Source organism: Lygodium microphyllum, chromosome 12 (genome assembly GCF_053477565.2).
Source record: "Lygodium microphyllum isolate KBCC chromosome 12, Lygodium_microphyllum_v1.1.10, whole genome shotgun sequence".
NCBI classification, from domain to species: Eukaryota; Viridiplantae; Streptophyta; class Polypodiopsida; order Schizaeales; family Lygodiaceae; genus Lygodium; species Lygodium microphyllum.
This window is the reverse complement of record NC_141146.1, coordinates 51,817,365-51,837,043: the sequence shown is the minus strand read 5'-3', so window position 1 is coordinate 51,837,043 and position 19,679 is coordinate 51,817,365. Positions and strand designations below refer to the sequence as shown.

At 38.5% G+C, this 19,679-nt stretch overlaps 2 protein-coding genes and 1 pseudogene across 2 annotated transcripts; 2 read left to right on the top strand and 1 right to left on the bottom strand.

The window, feature by feature from the left end:
• Positions 1–3,623: 3,623 nt before the first annotated feature.
• Positions 3,624–8,322, bottom strand: LOC148027764 (kinesin-like protein KIN-10C). Its single transcript, XM_087689466.1, has 14 exons — positions 7,889–8,322; positions 7,157–7,322; positions 6,786–6,986; positions 6,510–6,699; positions 6,224–6,429; positions 5,853–6,136; positions 5,734–5,776; positions 5,087–5,279; positions 4,627–4,967; positions 4,495–4,541; positions 4,369–4,390; positions 4,214–4,282; positions 4,092–4,130; positions 3,624–4,001 (listed from the first exon to the last, which is right to left on the bottom strand). Exons 1-14 carry the CDS (start codon positions 8,149–8,151, stop codon positions 3,951–3,953), a joined length of 2,115 nt encoding a protein of 704 aa, XP_087545592.1. The 5' UTR covers positions 8,152–8,322; the 3' UTR covers positions 3,624–3,950.
• An 8,263-nt stretch (positions 8,323–16,585) lies between these two features.
• Positions 16,586–18,088, top strand: LOC148027763 (uncharacterized). The gene has a single exon (XM_087689874.1). The coding sequence runs from the start codon at positions 16,586–16,588 to the stop codon at positions 18,086–18,088; it is 1,503 nt and encodes a 500-aa protein (XP_087546000.1).
• A 97-nt stretch (positions 18,089–18,185) lies between these two features.
• On the top strand, positions 18,186–19,456 carry LOC148027762 (uncharacterized; annotated as a pseudogene).
• Positions 19,457–19,679: the final 223 nt, after the last annotated feature.

Sequence of the window (19,679 nt, the reverse complement as noted above, 5' to 3'; positions counted from 1 at the left end):
ATTTCCCTTTAAGTGAGAGGTTTTCTAGTAAAGACCAAGTGACTATTCATTTATAGGACTCACCCATTAGTGGGATACACATAGACATATGTATCATTCTTTTATTATTTGGGTAGTGGTCAATAAGGGATGTTGTAGTCATGAGCATTCTACCAACATTGTGTGTACTCGCTTTCACTCTCATCATCTAATTCTCTAATACCTTCGTTCATTCCTTCATTAAATTTTTGAACTTTTGTGTAATCAATTTTTTCAAACTTACAAAGGAACTGGTCAAGGGCCTTATCATGAGAAAAACAACTCAAGAAGGCATTATTCAATTCTCCTATTAAGTGTCAAAAAAATCTAACCCATAAGAACTAAACTAGCTTATTGCTCTGCTTTAAAGAGTGGCTACAAAACGTATCTTTTTGACTTCATGATCATACAATTGAGTAAATCCACTAGCTTCCCACATAGTTGCATGTGCAACATGATAATTTGGATCATGTTTCTTTTTTCTTGAAAACTTTAAACATGTACTTTTGGATAAGCTAGTTGTGCCATATTTCCTTTTGAGATTAGCTTTGGCTTCTTCTTTTTCTTCATCTTACAATGGTAAGGGATCAAAATTTATTGCCTTTTAATTGAAATTACAAGCAATGTTGCTCCTCCTATTAATACATTGTGAAGTCTTCTTTGTTAATTCTCAAGCGGGTTTTGCATAGACTTGTCCTGAATTGGAATTGGGGTCTCTTTGAGCACTTGATATAGTCTTTGCTTTCAAGTTGTTAACATTTAGGTCCTTGTCTTGGGGGTGACTTGTTTGATCAATTCTTGTGGTTTGTGACTTCATAATATGGATCATCAAGGACTACTTTTGAGTCATCACTATTCAGGTGTCTCTTACAATCCACTAAATCCAAATGCTACAATGGACTCACTAGCCTTGATATTTTTCTAACCTTGCACAACACTTCCTATCTTAGACTACATCTTTTCGAACAATTCTTTACCTACAGACTCTTGCTCCAGCACAACTCAAAGCACGACCAAGTGAGAACAACAAGATGAAGGTAGGGCAAATAGATAGTTTATTGAGGTGGCAAAGCCATTATAGAAGAGTTCAAAAAGCCTAAGTATTAGGCTACTTTAGAGTCATTAGCTCATGTAGTAACTCTTGTAGCCCTAGTACTTTGTGTTCATTCGTGCCAGTGGCACTCTTAAGTGGAAAGTATATGAATCTTGAGTTTGTCATTCTATCCTATGTGCCTTTGAGGTGTCTCAAAGGACATTAATATCACTTTCTTTCTTGTTAGGATGATTTCTAACTAGTAGGAGTATTCCTTGACATGCACACAATATTAAGGCTTTACACACATACATGCACACATTATAACCGTCTACCCAAGGAGGAACACTCTTCGTCTAGATTCAAGGAGTGAACTTAATCCTATGCTACATTACCAAGAATAGTTCATATGGCTACAATAGCCAACTCATAGTTTAATATGCAAAATTCAAAAGCTTCAAATGTTTTGATAATGGCACCAATTTTTTAAAAGTATGTTCTAATGCATGCAATAGTACATGTTTTGTGATGATATTGTTGAAAGTTCATCTACACTACAATAGTATTTTGATTATGGCTTAGGCCCTGAACCTTTAGAGGCCCTCTCGAACCTAGATAATATTCCAAACCTAGATAAAGTTTACATGCCTTGCCCCCTCCCCCTCTCTCTCTCTCTCATGTGTGGCTCTGACATGCATCCCCTCTCTCTCTCTCTCTCTCTCTCTCTCTCTCTCTCTCTCTCTCTCTCTCTCTCTCTCTCTCTCTCTCTCCGATTAAACCTTTTTATATTAAAATTTCATGCCCTTCCCCCTTTCTCTTTCTTTCTCTTTGTAATTATTTTTAAATCAACCATTTCTTAATTAAACTTTTAAAAATGCCAATTCCCCTCTCTTTTTCTTTTTAATTAATTCTTTTTAAATGAAACATTTTCAACGTAAAAATTTTCAATTGAACACTTTCAATTAAATATAATTAAATTTAAGTGTATTTTAATTAAATCATTTCTTATTAAGCACTTTTGAGAGAGAGAGAGAGATAGAAAGAGGAAAATTTTTGAGAGGCAAAGAGAGGATTTGGAGGGGTGAAAGGGGAGAAAGAGAGAGTGAGAGTGAGCAAGAGAATTTAGAGACACATAGAATATTAAATTTATATAAATAAAGAGAGAGAATAAAGTGTGGAGAGAGAAAGATAAAGTGAAATACAATGTGGGGAAGTAGTACAGAAAGCGAAGTTCTAATGTAGCATGGCTACTTTGCTTTTCTGATGAGGCCACTTCATGATTGCTATATCCATGTGCATGTGGTGGAAGTGTAGTTAATTTGGTAATGTGTGAATAAAGGTTGTTACAAGCTCGTGTAGTCTACTCCTACCCTAAATGGTCAAATGCATGTGATAGCAACCTAATGCAGAAGTCCATGTCAAGATGTTTAACATGCATTGATGTGGAGCATGCAAGTGGAACTAGCCACACCACTTGTTGGCATGCTATTATGGCCCCTTTCAATCAAGTTGTGTTATGTGTATGTAGGACAGAAACCTAATGCATGAGTTTATGTCAAGATGTTTACCATGCCTTCTATTGCACGAGTCCATATCGAGATGTTTAACATGCTTTGATGTAGTGCATGCAAGTGGAACTAGCCACCCTAGTTGTTTGCATCCTACTTGACATGTTATAGCCCCTTTCAATCAAGTTGTGTTATGTATAGGATAACCACCTAATGCCTGAGTCCATGTTGAGATGTGTAACGTGCCTTGATGTGGTGCATGCAAGTGAAACTAGCCACGCCAATTGCTGGCATCCTATTTGACATGTTGATGTAGCCCCTTTCAGTCACGTTGTGTTATGAGACGAAAAATCTATGACTTTGAGAGCACGAGAGGTTGTGCAAAAATCCTACATGCGCGAGTGAAGCTGCGAGCGAAGAACACTGCTTTCCGTAGTGGCTAGAAAGGATACTCACGCAGCCTTTCAGACATCCTATTGAGCGCACGGCAGAGCAGTATCAATGCTTCTAGCCACTGTTTGCTTGTAACGTGGCGTCAGGCGCACGCAGATTGGATCGATTTATTGTAGTAAGCTCACGGCTCGAAGCTCCTCCTCATGGAAATAAGATAGCCTCATGGAAAGGACTCTCTCTCTCCAATGGCTTCGCAGCAGCAGGGGTGATGATTCAACCCAGGGCCCAATTTTGACATGCATTGATCACTGACTTCTGTTCAAAGAGCAAGATGCTTCTCGGCATGGGCATATTCTGCAGCTCCACAACCTCGGGCAACCTCCTCTGCACAGCCCTGCACGTTATTGCTTATTAGCGTCATGGCAGTTGCCCCACAAAACATATTTCTCATATGCAGATCAGCCATTTCTTGATTGGGTTGCAGTAGCAACAAAAAGGGCAGTCAGTGTGTTTTTTCTTCTGCTAGAAATTGCGAGTGATGGATGTCGAAGGATTGTACTGCGCACAGTTTGATTTGTAGCAATTAATTTATCTAGCAATGTGTCATCATCACCGAGAGACTCCAAGCTTGATGTATGCCCTTGTATTCTAATCAAGAAAATAGGAAAGTGTGGTGAAATTTGGTTCAGCTGCTTCATAGATGAAATTTGTAATTATTGTTTTCTTGACATCACATTGGGAAACACTAGTTATAGTTTACAAAGCCAAATGGCATTTTCATTCTGCGTGGCTAAACCTTGAATTCAATTAAGATAAAGGAACACCAAGTCACTACCAAACGGTTATGTACTGCCTTCATCATGTATGAAGACATCATGTGATAGCAATAGCACGGCTGTATGCAACTGTCGATTCAACTCTCAGAGGTTGAATATCATTAGACGTAATGTGCTTAGGGTAGGTGTGTGCGCATAAGGAGCAGCAGAAGCCTCGCATCCTCAGTCTGTAAAAAAGATCTGACGAGCTGTATCTGTGAAGAGAGATAATGCCTGCAAAGTGCAGCAAAGAGAGCGTTAGCAGCAAGAATGTTAGCAGTGAGCTTGTCTTCTTGGAGGTAGATCTGTCATCTGTGTACTCACCTGTTTCTTACTAATACCTATCCTTTCAAGGTCTTCCAGCTGTTGCAAACAACATCCATCAGATGATCTTACATTTACCAAAAACTCAATCAAAATCTAAACATCTAAAACTGCAGGGAGACCTCTTTGAAGGGTTCGGGAGACATGTTCCGCAACTCAAGAATGTAGGCAGCTCGTCTATCTCCAATGCCCTGCAATTTGAGGAGCACAATTGTAACAATACTGTCGAGTTTTCTTTCAACTTAATAAACAAAATTCACGTTTAGGACAGTCTCACTTTTAACTCCAGAAGCTCCTCCCTGTACACAGCACAGTTAGGCATTAGTCCTTAATATTTGGTCTAGATATGCAAGATCATTTTAAGTGTATACTTGACCAAGTTCATTAAATTGCAATGTCTCACCTGCTAGCAGTATTGAGAAAACTAAGGTACTCCTTTACCATAGTGTTCTGTAAGAATAAAAGACAGAAGATGAAAGCACAAAACAAGCTTAGGACCAATTGGGAAGACCAGGATTCAAGTAAATGATATGACCTTGATGCCAGAGCCATTCTTATTGAACTTTTCCAGTGGTGTCCCAGTACTTTGTTCAAGTTTGAATGCCGCAACTGATACTGACTTGTCAGGTGATGCAAAAGGAGACAGGTTGAGCTGTTTGAATTTGGGAGACCAATACTCATTTGATGTGGGCTTGAGAGACTCCTCATTTGGCATATTAACACTCCTAGGCTGGAGAATATCTTTCATGGCTGACCGTAAATTATTCAACCTCTCACTCAATGGTGGTGAAGAAGATTTCTTCATAATATTTGGATGTGGTGTAAATGGGGGCAGGTCAAGGGGAAAATTCTCCTTTTCTCTCTCAATCACCGTGCCTGCATGCAAAAGCACAAATTTTCTATTTGTTACAAAGAGAGATTAACAAGGGTGCAAAAGCCTTGTGGTGGGGGTGTAATGGAAACTGCAAAATGAGCTGGAATTTGCACCATCTCACCAATATGAGAAGACTCTTCTTCCGAGTATATGCCACTTATTTCAAGTGAGTTGATGTCTGTACTGCTACATTGTTCCATGCTGCTCTGATCATCTCTTAGGGCGTCATTCCTTTCAGTTAATGTCTGCCCTGTGTCCCTTGAATTTGTAGATGGTAATGAGGATCTCAGTACTGTTTGCTCCCTTCCCTTTGCCTGCTTATTGCCCATAAGTCACAATAATTGATTTTAGCATTTCACAGAAGAATAAATACAGTCAAAATATGCATAGATGATACATGTGAATGCTCAATAAAATAGAAATGGTAATAACAGGATAGTCAGATGCAAAGCATCTATGTTTAATAGTAATGAACAAGGGCAAGGTGCTGATGGACATCAATTTGCCATATGATGCCACACTTTAATAATTTATGTTTCATGTCACGTGTGTGCTCAAAACCCTATAAAGCTGACAATCTCTTTTTGCTTCTGGTGGAAGCATCTTCACACGAGCATAATTTAAATTTAAGTCACATGAAGTAATGAAACATGACAGACAGAATGCTTCTGTTAGGCAGGGTGGGATATTCCTTGTTAGTTTACACGTTTGGAGCGCTTGAGCGTGGGAAGAACTACAGAAGTGAACAACCAGGATCTTTGAGTTTACCTCCTGAGCAAAACTGTCAGGTTGACTGGGTACATGAATTCTCCTGGCAGAAGTGCAAAGGGAAGAGTAAGGCGAGGCACAACAGAAAATGTCATTTTGGAATATGAGATCTAAATTACCTGGGCTTCAATGACGTAGAAGACTCTTTAGATGCATTTCTTTCCAACCGTCTAATGTGGTTGATATGCTGTCGAGAAGGAGTGTAGAAAAGAGGTTTAACTTTCCAAGGACTAGGTTTAACTGAAGATGTTCTACCCTTAGCTGCAAGCCATGCCTGAAGTTTTGCTTCCATATCCACTTTTATGTCTGGCCCACTCTTCTTCTCCACATTTAGATTCATTATCTGACGAGAGCGAGCTGCAAGACTCAAGGTATGAGCAGCCTCTTGGTATGACCTTGGATTCTGCATTAGACAGGCTCAATGTTGGCCCACAGATGAACAAAATGACATTCAATATCTTGGTAGACATGAAGACAGCTGCTGACTTACCAAGCATGCTATCATGATAGCCCCACTTGTGCCACCCAAAGAGTCTTGTAGTATGCGTGTGAGCTTGCTATCTCTATATGGCACCCTTGATTCATTGGAGTTCAATGCATTGATGACATTAGATAGTGCAAAAAGAGACTGGTTAATGCGTGCACTTTCTGCAAGACGGACACCCTCATTGCCAGTTTTGCGATTATCTTCATTTCCTGTAGTGATATGACAGTTTACATTAAACACTGAGGAGTCGTCAAAAATAGGTAAGGATGTAGTCCTTGCATAAGGTTACCTGCCAGGTCAATAAGATTCAATTTTCCAATAGTTTGAAAGCCTGAGATATTATCATCCTTTGTCACAGTTACCATCAAGACACCATGGCTCCTGCTAGAAGCATCATTCAATCCAGTCTGCCCAACTTTTCGACGCAAGCATCCATTCAGGAAAACTTCCCTGAATTCTGCTAAACTTTTGACATGCACCTGATAAGAGACAATGCAAGCTATTTTACTGAAAAAGAGACAATGCGAGCAATGCAAAATGTCACCACAAAGTTACTGAACCTTGCCTGAGAAAGCCCACGCAGTTGTACTCTTCCATCACTCCCTTCTAGAACAGATATTTCTGCAGCTCCTGGCTCTAACAAATCATAGCATCGATCCATGTAAACCTCATAGTATGAGACCTCCACCCGAGAATTGTAATGTTCAGACATCGCAAGGATGCTTGTCAAAGCCAGAGGCATCAAACCAGGGTGATCCTCAAGGCCCTGCATCCAATTGCACCAAAACACTTCACATGGAGAATTTATTACACTCAACCAGTGATATGCATAGCTTTACAGTTAACATGCATTACAGCTAGTGAGAGGGTCCAATCAAGCCCAGCACATAAAGTGGTATTGTCTCACATTATGTCTACCAGTAGATGAAATCTGACCTGCATTGTGTATGTCTTGCCACTGCCTGTTGCTCCATATGCAAACACAGTTGCATTATAGCCCTGAAATAAAGCAGGCAAAAGCGGCTCCACCTCTTTGGCAAAAATGGCACTGATTTCTTCTCCTTCACCGTAGCAAGAATCAACCTTGAAAGAACCTTCGCGGCTGCCAGCATGGAGGAAGTGGAAACTTGTCATCCGTCTGTCTTTAAAAGTGTGGTATGTGTGAAGCATGATTCTTCTTGACAGGAAGAGAAGAACACATTCATTTGAAACGTACAACTCTGAAACTGTGATGCATACAGAGATATAAGGACATCTAACAGCTGGAAGGCTGCATAGATCTCCATATTACAGACACAGACAGGAGAAATGTATCATTGCAGCCCATGCAGTCACCGTGATTGTGAAATTCAGGCTCGCTATGCTTTCAAAACACGATGAGTGACAACTGGACAGAAATCGCATCACATGTTGCATACATGAAATTATGCAGTTACAAGAAAGTGCATCTCCTAATTACAGACACAGGAAGAGAAATTTATCATTGCAGCCCTTCCAGTTGCTGTGATTGCGAAACTGAAGTTCACCGTGCCTTCAAAGCACGATGAATGCCACTTCTGCAGAATTCTCGTCACCAATTTGCATACATGAAAAATCGCGCAGTTACATGGAACGCATTTTACAGTTTTCTAGTAGTATCCAGGCTAAAACGACGAAATTGCAGCGGACCTGGACATTGGATCTTGGATATGGAGGGTGTCCTCTTCCGAGCCATGGCCTTTGCAGACAGCGATGCAGGCAACAGGTTTCTTGTCAGGAAAGAGTCCTGCGATCTCGGCGGGCAGGAAGGGCCGGATCCTAGCGACCACGCGAACTTTGTTGCCACAGAAAGAGGGGTTAGAAGGCGGGATGGGGGGGCGAGAAGGAGGAGGAGGAGGAGGAGGAGCGAAGCGGGACTTTCCGGCGGGCGTGTGCACGCGAGGGTGAAGCATGGTGGGGCGATGGCGGAGGTATCTTCCTGAGCTGTGTGTATGTATGGGTTGTATTACTGGTTTTTAGCGTTCATTCAGGCAAGGAAGCTCTTTCTTTCTTGGGTTCTTTCTTTCTTTCCGATGGATAGAGCCAGTGTGTGTTCAAAATTGCAACGTCTCTCTCTCTCTCTCTCTCTCTCTCTCTCTCTCAAATTTGAATGGTCTTTCTTACACCCACAACCAGCTCTACCTAGGGCCTCCTCACTCCACTTCTTCTGCACAAGCTCCTTTTTGTCCCCATCGCTAGGCTTGTTGCACACTGCCTCAAACGGATGTGACAATGACCAAAAACCAAGACTGTTGTATTGCATGTCTAATATGACTGGATGCACGGCAGACAAATTCAAGCATTGAACCATGCATCCACGCCCAAATCACAAAGGGACAAATCCACATTCATAAACAGGCAATACTAATCACAAGGGCTTGTATAATGAAGAGTTTCAAGGAAGGTGGAAGACGTGTTGATTGACCACTTGGGCCACGTCCTTTTGCACGACCACCCACTAATGGGGCTGCACCCACAAATGTCATCTCCCTCTTCTCTTGTGCCATCTTGTCCAGCAATGGTAGGTGTGTCGAGTAGTGGATCTCATCTCCCACACCATGATCAACATCCCAATCACCATGTCTTCTTATGTCACATATGCCTACTCTCTCACATGCATCCACCCATCCCCACCACCATCACACCCACCAACACACAATTTAACAAAAATGGCATGGCCTTCATGCTTATCAATCTACACATGTAGCTATTGGGCTAGCTCAGAGCTCTGTGTGCAACTTGTGTGATGCCAATGTACCACTATTGTTTATTGAGCTAGGCCTTTGCCCCTAATTTTGCCATGTGGACTGGTTACTCAACATCTTAGCTAGCTTCTTGGCTCTTGCCAGGTTGGCCATTGATCGAAGCAGCTCCCTAGCTAATCTCACCACATCATTGGATAGCCTTAATGTGCCTTTCTGTAGTTGGTAAAAAGGGGACTTAAACAATGATGCTTCTTAACCAAGTAGATGTGTGTATTAATAAACACAATAAGAAGTTAAGAAAAGTATCACATTTTTTGTAGATCTACATGTGTCTACTTTTGTTTTACACCAACACATCAATAATGCAAGAAGCTTTGCGAAGTTTCAAGGAGGTTAGGTGACATATATAAGCACATATCTTACAAAATAAGGTATCCTTAATATTATGATGAGTTTTTTATTGTTTAGGTATATATGAAAGGAAGAGTTTGCATAATTGATTTTTTCATATCTTACTACTCTATTACTTTAGCTATAGGTTCGGAAACCCTCGAACCTCCAGAGGGCTTTCCGAACCTACCCCCTTTTCCAAACATCTTTTCTTTAATCAAAACCCCCTCCCCTCCTCCTCTTTCCTTTTTTCATTAAAACCTCCTTTCCTCACCTCCCTTTTTTAAATTAAAACCCCTTTCTCTTTTTAATAAAATTCCTCCCCCCTCCCCCCCTCTCTCTTATGTGTACAGCCTAGGTTCTCTCTCTCTCTCTCTCTCTCTCTTTCTCTCTCTCTCTCTCTCTCTTTCTCTCTCTCTCTCTCTCTCTCTCATTTAATTAAATCAAACTTCTTTTTAAATCAAAAGTTTATCTCTCTCTCTCTCTCTCTCTGTTAGATTAAACTTTTTTAATTAAACATTTTAAAAGCTTTTTTTAATTTAAAATTTTTCGAATATAGTTTTTCACATACTTTGAGAAGGAGATAGAATAAAAGAGAGAGAGAGAGAGAGAAGAAGAAGAAGAAGAAGAAAAAGAAGGTTAAAAAGAAGAAGACGGAGAGAGAAGGGGGAGAAATAGGAAAGAGAATGGTCTTTTTTTAATTAAACATTTTTCTTCTCCCCCTTCCCCCCTCTCTCTCATGCGTAAGGCCTAGGTTTTCTCTCTCTCTCTACTATATTATTTTAGCTATAGGTTCGGAAAGCCTCAAACCTCCAGAGGGCTTCTCGAACCTATCCCCTTTTCCAAACCTCTTTTCTTTAATAAAAACCCCCTCCCCTCCTCTCTTTCTTACGTGTAATATCTCATTTTCTCTTCCTCTTCCCTTTTTTCATTAAAACCTCCTTTTCTCACCTCCCTTTTTTAAATTAAAACCCCTTTCTCTTTTTAATTAAATTCCTCCCCCCTTCCCTCCCTCTCTCTCATGTGTAGGGCCTAGGTTTTCTCTCTTTCTCTCTCTCTCTCTCTCTCTGTTAGATTAAACTTTTTAATTTATTTTTTTAAATTAAACATTTTAAAAGCTTTTTTTAATTCAAAATTTTTTGAATATAGTTTTTCATATACTTTGAGAAGGAGATAGAATAAAAGAGAGAGAGAGAGAGAGAGCAGAAGAAGAAGAAAGAAGGATAAAAAAAAGAAGATGGAGAAAGAAGGAGGAGAAATAGGAAAGAGAATAGTCTTTTTTTAATTAAAATTTTTTCTTCTCCCCCTTCCCCCCTCTCTCTCATGCGTAGGGCCTAGGTTTTCTCTCTCTCTCTCTCTCTCAGATTAAACTTTTTAATGTAAACTTTTTGTTTAATTAAAATGAGGGAGAGAGAGAGAGAGAGAAACATACAAAGAGCAAAAAGAAAGAAGAGGAGAGGGAGAGAATACTACTATATTATTTTAGCTATGGGTTCGGAAAGCCTCAAACCTCTAGAGGACTTCCTGAACCTACCCCCTTTTCCAAACCTCTTTTCTTTAATCAAAACCACCTCCACTCCTCTCTTTCTCACGTGTAATATCTCATTTTCTCTTCCTCCTCCCTTTTTTCATTAGAACCTCCTTTCCTCATCTCCCTTTTTTAAATTAAAACCCCCTTCTCTTTTTAATTAAATTCCTCCGCCCTCTCCCCCTTCTCTCTCATGTGTAGGGCCTAGGTTCTCTCTCTCTCTCTCTCTCTCTCTCTCTCTCTCTTTCTCCTTTAATTAAATCAAACTTCTTTTTATATTAAAAGTTTCTCTTTCTCTCTCTCTGTCAGTTAGATTAAAATTTTTAATTAAATATTTTAAAAGATTCTTTAATTTTAAATTTTTTGAATATAGTTTTTCACATACTTTGAGAAGGAGATAGATTAAAAGAGAGAGAGAAGAAGAAGAAGAAGAAGAAGGATAAAAAGAAGAAGACGAAGAGAGAAGGAGCAGAAATAGGAAAGAGAATAGTCTTAAACATTTTTCTTCTCCCCCTTCCCTCCTCTCTCTCATGCGTAGGGCCTAGGTTCTCTCTCTCTCTCTCTCTCTCTCTCTCTCTCTCTCTCTCTCTCTCTCTCTTTCTCTTTACTATATTATTTTAGCTATAGGTTCGGAAAGCCTCGAACCTCCAAGAGGGCTTCCCGAACCTACCTCCTTTTCCAAACCTCTTTTCTTTAATCAAAACCCCCTTCCCTCTTCTCTTTCTCACATGTAATATTTTATTTTTCTCTTCCTCTTCCCTTTTTTCATTAAAACCTCCTTTCCTCACCTCCCTTTTTTAAATTAAAACCCCCTTCTCTTTTTAGTTAAATTCCTCCCCTCTCCCCCCCCTCTCTCTGATGTGTAGGGTCTAGGTTATATATATATCTCTCTCTCACTCTTTCTCTCTCTCCTTTAATTAAATCAAACTTCTTTTTAAATCAAAAGTTTCTCTCTCTCTCTCTCTCTCAGTTAGATTAAACTTTTTTATATAAACATTTTAAAAGCTTTTTTTAATTTAAATTTTTTTGAATATAATTTTTCACATACTTTGAGAAGGCGATAGAATAAAAGAGAGAGAGAGAGAGAAGAAGAAGAAGGATAAAAAGAAGAAGACGGAGAGAGAAGGGGGAGAAATAGGAAAGAGAATAGTCTTTTTTTAATTAAACATTTTTCTTCTCCCCCTCCCTCCCTCTCTCTCATGCGTAGGGCCTAGGTTTTCTCTCTCTCTCTCTACTATATTATTTTAGCTATAGGTTCGGAAAGCCTCGAACCTCCAGAGGGCTTCCCGAACCTACCTCCTTTTCCAAACCTCTTTTCTTTAATCAAAACCCCCTCCCCTCCTCTCTTTCTCATGTGTAATATCTCAATTTCTCTTCCTCCTCCCTTTTTTCATTAAACCTCATTTTCTCACCTCCCTTTTTAAAATTAAAACCCCCTTCTCTTTTTAATTAAATTCCTCCCCCCTCCCCCTCTCTCTCATGTGTAGGGCCTAGGTTCTCTCTCTCTCTTTCTCTCTCTCTCTCTCCTTTAATTAAATCAAACTTCTTTTTAAATCAAAAGTTTCTCTCTCTCTCTCTCTCTCACAATTAGATTAAACTTTTTAATTAAAAAAATTTTAATTAAATATTTTAAAAGCTTTTTTTTAATTTCAAATTTTTCGAATATAGTTTTTCACATACTTTGAGAAGGAGATAGAATAAAAGAGAGAGAGAGAGAATAAGAAGAAGAAGAAGAAGATGGATAAAAAGAAGAAGATGGAGAGAGAAGGGGGAGAAATAGGAAAGAGAATAGTCTTTTTTTAATTAAACATTTTTCTTCTCCCCCTCCCTCCTCTCTCTCATGCGTAGGGCCTAGGTTCTCTCTCTCTCTCTCTCTCTCTCTCCTTTAATTAAATCAAACTTCTTTTTAAATCAAAAGTCTCTCTCTCTCTCTCTCAGTTAGATTAAAATTTTTAATTAAATATTTTAAAAGTTTTTTAAATTTAAAAGTTTTTGAATATAGTTTTTCACATACTTTGAGAAGGAGATAGAATAAAAGAGAGAGAGAGAAGAAGAAGAAGAAGAAGAATGATAAAAAGAAGAAGACGGAGAGAGAAGGGGGAGAAATAGGAAAGAGAATAGTCTTTTTTTAATTAAAAATTTTTCTTCTCCCCCTTCCCCCCCTCTCTCTCATGCGTAGGGCCTAGGTTTTCTCTCTCTCTCTCTCTCAGATTAAACTTTTTAATGTAAATTTTTTGTTTAATTAAAATAAGGAGATATATATATATATATATATATATATATATATATATAGCAAAAAAGAAAGAAGAGGAGAGGGAGGGAATACTACTATATTATTTTAGCTATAGGTTTGGAAAGCCTCGAACCTCCAGAAGGCTTCCCGAACCTACCTCCTTTTCCAAACCTCTTTTCTTTAATCAAAACCCCCTCCCCTTCTCTCTTTCTCACGTGTAATATCTCATTTTCTCTTCCTCTTCCCTTTTTTCATTAAAATTTCCTTTCCTCACCTCCCTTTTTTAAATTAAAACCCCCTTCTCTTTTTAATTAAATTCCTCCCCCCTCCCCCCCCTCTCATGTGTAGGGCCTAGGTTCTCTCTCTCTCTCTCTCTCTCTCTCCTTTAATTAAATCAAAATTCTTTTTAAATCAAAAGTTTCTCTCTCTCTCTCTCTCTGTTAGATTAAACTTTTTAATTTAAACTTTTGTTAATTAAACATTTAAAAGCTTTTTTTAATTTAAAAATTTTCAATATAGTTTTTCACATACTTTGAGAAGGAGATAGAATAAAGAGAGAGAGAGAGAAGAAGAAGAAGAAGGATAAAAAGAAGAAGATGGAGAGAGAAGGGGGAGAAATAGGAAAGGAAAGAGAATAGTCTTTTTTTAATTAAACATTTTTCTTCTCCCACTCCCCCTCTCTCTCATGCGTAGGGTCTAGGTTCTCTCTCTCTCTCTCTCTCTCTCTCTCTCTCTCTCTCTCTCTCTCTCTTTCTCTTTCTCTCTATTATACTATTTTAGCTATAGGTTTGGAAAGCCTCGAACCTCCAGAGGGCTTTCTGAACCTACCCCCTTTTCCAAACCTCTTTTCTTTAATCAAAATCCCCTCCCCTCCTCTCTTTCTCACGTGTAATATCTTATTTTCTCTTTCTCTTCGCTTTTTTCATTAAAACCTCCTTTCCTTACCTCCCTTTTTTAAATTAAAATCCCATTCTCTTTTTAATTAAATTCCTTTCCCCTCCCTCCCTCTCTCTCATGTGTAGGGCCTAGGTTCTCTCTCTCTCTCTCTCTCTCTCTCTCTCTCTCTCTCTCTCTCTCTCTCTCTCTCTCTCCTTAATTAAATGATCAAACTTCTTTTTAAATCAAAAGTTTCTCTCTCTCTCTCTCTCTTTCTCTGTTAGATTAAACTTTTTAATTTAAATTTTTTTTAATTAAACATTTTGAAAGCTTTTTTTAATTTAAATTTTTTCGAATATAGTTTTTCACATACTTTGAGAATGAGATAGAATAAATGAGAGAGAGAGAGAAGAAGAAGAAGAAGAAGAAGAAGAAGAAGGATAAAAAGAAGAAGACGGAGAGAGAAGGGGGAGAAATAGGAAAGAGAATAGTATTTTTTTAATTAAACATTTTTCTTCTCCCCCTTCCCCCCTCTCTCTCATGCGTAGGGCCTAGGTTTTCTCTCTCTCTCCAGATTAAACTTTTTAATGTAAATATTTTGTTTAATTAAAATAAGGAGAGAGAGAGAGAGAGAGAGAGAGAGAGAGAGAGAGAGAGAGAGCAGAAAAGAAAGAAGAGGAGAGGGAGGGAACAAAGAGAAAGAGAATTATAGAGAGAGAAAATATAAAATTTAAGAGAGAGAGAGAGGGAGAGGAAAAGAAAAAAGGAAAAAAGAGGAGAGAGGGGGGACAGAGACAGAGAGAAGAAAATTGAGTCATTGATCCTTTTTTTGTTGGGTAGGCATTTTCAACTTATGTGCTTATGTTTCAAGCTTATTATGGGTAGGAACAACCCCCTAGCACTATGCCAATGTTGTATCCTGAGTGGATAGTTTCTTTCTTGGTTTGTCTACATTGATTTTGCAGCATTTAAAGTGGGAATCTCTTGCTTTGTAGTTTACTGATCTTGGATAAGTATGGCAAGAAAGGAAATATTGATTCGTCTAAATGAGGGTACAGATCAAAGCCATGTTTTGGGATTTTTATTTCTCAAAGAAGGAGGAACTTATAAAGATTTATGAGAGGATATTGTCCTTGATAGTCTGATCTCAAATAAATTTGTCTTTTTGGGAGGTTCTAGAATGCTTCCTGTTGGAGCAAAGCAAGAGGAGAGATGGACAATTGATGTAGAAGAGGTCACCACTCAATTGAGAGAGGAGAGTGAGTCACCATGCAAGTGTCAAAGAGAGAATTTAGTTGGGGCTAGCAATGAGCCGGAGCCATCCATGGAAGCTAGAGCTAGTGATCTTCATGTATCTAGCAATGGGATGGAGTCGACAAGGGATGATGTGAGCGTTTTCCAAGATGTTCCAAAAAATAGACTCAAAATTCTTCTTGGCATATCATCTGAGATAAAGAGGTGGGAGAGGGATATCAAGAACACTAAGGAAAAGCTAAAATCCATGGGTTGACATGATAGGTTTGAGCTTATGTCTAAGGATAAGGAAGGGAAAGCTTTGTTTCAAATTTGGTGTGAGGAGTGTGAATGCTCTTATGGTCAAGGAGGGCATGATACTCTGTACAATTTCACACACTCGCATATCAAGTCATTATCTCATTTACGAGCTATTGGCTTGGATAAGAAAGGGAAGCAAAGGCATGACATGCTTGGAGTCACACCATCATTGGAGGAGATAAAGACACAAAATAAACAAAAAATAGATGAAGCAATGTTTGAGGTTTCTTCTTTTGGAAGTGAGAATGATCTAGAATTTCAACTTGTTCCTGAAACTATCGGAGACTACACTACCTTGTCAAAGGTTTTCATAATGTGTCCACTGGATGATAAGTGGCTACCATTGTTCCCAAAGACAGATTCTTTGAGATTGTGCATGATAGAGCACATGAAGTCAAAGCTTCATGTGAAAGCCGCTACTAAAGGAGATGGTGATGAGCTTAAGAAAGTAGGCCGCCCAAGTAACGTAATTGTCTTGGACAAGAATCAAAGAAATCTGATTGGTTTTTTTAAACCAATCCAATCCACAGGTATTTAATTCAAGAAAAGGGTGTTTGTTTTTTTTTACAATGAAATTTTTACTCTAACTAATAGTTTTCACTATGTTTGATATTTTCCAGTGCATCAGGTTCTAAGTTGCCACAAAGACCTTCAGGTATACAGCTTTAGCAAGTCTTGGTATTTTTTGGCATTATGGATTTGTTTTTTTCTTTCTTGTAATAATCATTATTCTATGAAGAGAACAATAGAATTTATGTACTGTGCAGAGGAGAGTTTGCTTGCTACTCTTTGTTGGGGATTTTGGCAAGGATTATATAAGTTTAGAAACCACATGATCAATGCAATTGGATGATAGTAGAGGAGGTGTGCATTGGACTTGTGAGCCAAGCACAAAGGCAATGATTTTATTGGGAATAGAGCTTGTTGAGATCAATGGCACATTTCGTCACAATGATTGCAAGCGGGTAAGTTTGGAGGGAGTTCCCTTCTCCAATCTCCAGTGCTCATCATGTGCATCCATTCCCAAGGAGAGAGACTTTTGCATGTGTGTGTATCGAGACATGCACTCTAGAGGGGAAAGAGGATTAAGAGACACTAGAGGTAGTAGAAGATTGGATTACTTGACTCGTTCTGAGATATTGAGAATTGCTAGGACTAAAAACATAATGGTTCGACGACTCAAAAAAGAAATATGGTTCACAAGGACAAAGGTTGCTACTTTGAGTGTAAAGGTGAGGAATCTTCAAGAAAGCATTTCTAAAGCCTTGGTACGAGGAGATGTAAAGAAGTTTTGCACTGATATTGTGAATGCACATAAGCATGGCTTATTTGAGGGGAAGAAAGCTTTGTGGGACTTTTTCATCGACATCTCTCAAAACATAGGAAGAGTGGGTCAAGGAAAGCGATATTCTGATACAACAAAAAATCTCTTTGAAGTTGTCAAGATTTGGGGAGGTACAAGATTGCATAACTTTCTGTCCATGAATCTTCAAGGTCCACATCTTTCAACTACATCTAGGCCTATGAGAAAAGCTCTTTGTTATAGGATCGGATTGAGAGAGGATGTATTCAAGCATGTGGCAGAAACATATAAGCATCATATGTTGAAAAATGGGCTTTGCATGGGAAGTGTACCTATCATTGTTGCTGAAGATGAGACTATGATCAAGAGGATGGTGAGGTGGATAGCAAGAGATGACCAACTTGTTGGTTTTTGTGGAAAGAAGATAGATCACACATGCATTTCAAATTTCGTAGTACTTGTTGGAGATGGTGAAAATGGTTATCATAGAATTGTTGATGCATTTGAGCATAATGTGATCGCCCACTATGAAAGAGTATTGATTGCAAATCCTCTTGTTGAATGCTTGCCAAAGTTAGTTCTTCTTATACAACTAACTTGTAATAGGTTTGACTCTATGCCCATCAAGGAGCAATGGAAAGAAGTCAATTTGCATTGGAATATGTATGTGAAGGATGTGATTGGACCAATACTTGGTCATGCTTCTGATGGAGATTTAGAGCGAAGAAAGCTTACGGTTGAAGATTATAGCTCTCTTACAGGTGTTCGATACTCAATTTCTTGGAAAAGTTGGCCATCCACAGCTTCTATGGAAGATGATGGAAGCATCATTGGATTACATGACCAAGATTATATACATAATGGAAAGAAGATGATTAATCCTCTAGATAATGCATCTAAAAGATTAGTGCTTGGTAATGGTCTTGTCACCTTGAATCATGTATCCTTGGTATATCAAAGTTTCAAGGTTGATGATCATGGTTTGCAAGAAGGAGATATAGAGAGAAAAGATAGACAAAAGTGGAGATCAGCACAGAGGATAGCCGGACGTAAAGTTCAAAATTGTTTAGAGCTCTTGCAGATGGGATTCAATCATCGTCAAGAGCGAACACTTGGTACAAAGGTGTATCTCTCAATTGTGGTAGCATACATTGATATTTTCCTATCTCCTACGCTCAACTTGTATGAGCATGTGAAAGCTGCTGGAATGGTACCTTCTTTTTTAGGTACAAAATTCATGTTATCTATTGAACATATTTAAATAATTAACTGATATTGTATGTTCATGTTGTTGCTATGGTAGCACCATTATGTCTTATTAATAAGTTGATTTATGATGTTTTATTAGGATTTGGCGCATGTGGATCACCAAGTATGATGTATATACGCTCAAGCAAAACTTCATTATTAGAGAAACTTTCATGGACATCCAATTGTCATGTCACTTTGTGGTTCTTCTCATAAAGATCTTGAGAGACAGATATAGTCACTTGGCAGTTCCTTTATTTTCTACGGGATCTGATGCTTGTGAGAATTTCTTTAGTAAAGTAGGTGGAATGGTTAGCAACGAGAGGTGTTATGATGGTTGTGACTTGTTGAGTAGTGTAGGAGCATTGAATAGAATTTCAGAGTTTCAAGCAGGTTCAAATCTAAGTTTTTCGACAGCTCACTCAAAGCAAGAAAACATATGGGTTGATATGAATCATATGCCTGGCATTCCTTTGGCAAATTTAAATGACTACATGGTTGTGAGTATTGATGAGCAGATTGTACATGCATTAAAGGAGGGCTTAGCAGAAGCAAAGGTCATGTGTTGCGAGCTTGGTATGGAAGGTGAAGCTTCATGGGGTGCCTCATGGGAAGAAAAATATATCTTAGAGCATCTTGAAAACAATGCACATGACAATCTTGAAGAAGAAGAAGAAGTTTCATTGGATGATTTTGTTGGAGATGTAATCGTGGAATATTGGATGTTGATGAAGAGGATACAATTGCACAAAGTGAGCTTCGCCATGTCATGGATTCTATAGTTGACAATGAGGAGAATGTGGTGAGCTAAATATCACATTTTGTGGAAGTTGATGGGAACACTTTGTGCAAGAGCACACTTGTGAGCCAATTGAATGGAAACCCAACGTTATCAAAGGATAGATTAACAAGGGTAAGAAGTGGAGTATATTTCTCATTTGAGATGAAGTCAAAACCTCAAACCAATACTTGCCTTGGAATAAGATATGATTGTGTGGTTCTATTTGAAGATATTATACTTAGAGATAATACAAAGCTCAAAAGAAAAGGCAAGGTTGCAAATACTAATCAAGGGGTCAAGAAAGGCATATGGTACCTCGGAAGAGTAATGAGTATGAGAATGAAGCTACGAAATGGTATGAAAGAGACAAGGGGCCCTTTTGATCTTCTAGATCGTCCTCCAAATGTGGAGATTCATCTAGCATGGTATCAAAAAACCAAAGGAAGTAGATGCTACACATATGATCTTGTTGATAATCAATCAGTGTCCTTGGAATCTATAATTGCTCTGGCAAATTTGAGCTATGATCCAATATCAAAGAAATATCAACTTGATCCCAATGACTATAAGATCTTCAACGACTATGTAAAAGATACATAAGGTAATTTGAAGCGCATAGAGTAAAATACAAATCTATAATAGTTTTAATGTGTTGTCCTTATGCATTAGAATTAAATTAATAATCTTGTTTTTCTTTGCAGGTTGAAAGCTGTTATGTATACATCATACATGCTACCAAGAAATATCAAATAACTTTTGTCGTCATCTAGTTATTGTGTAATTTGAGTTTTAGACTCATAAACATTTATGACCATTTTGGGTG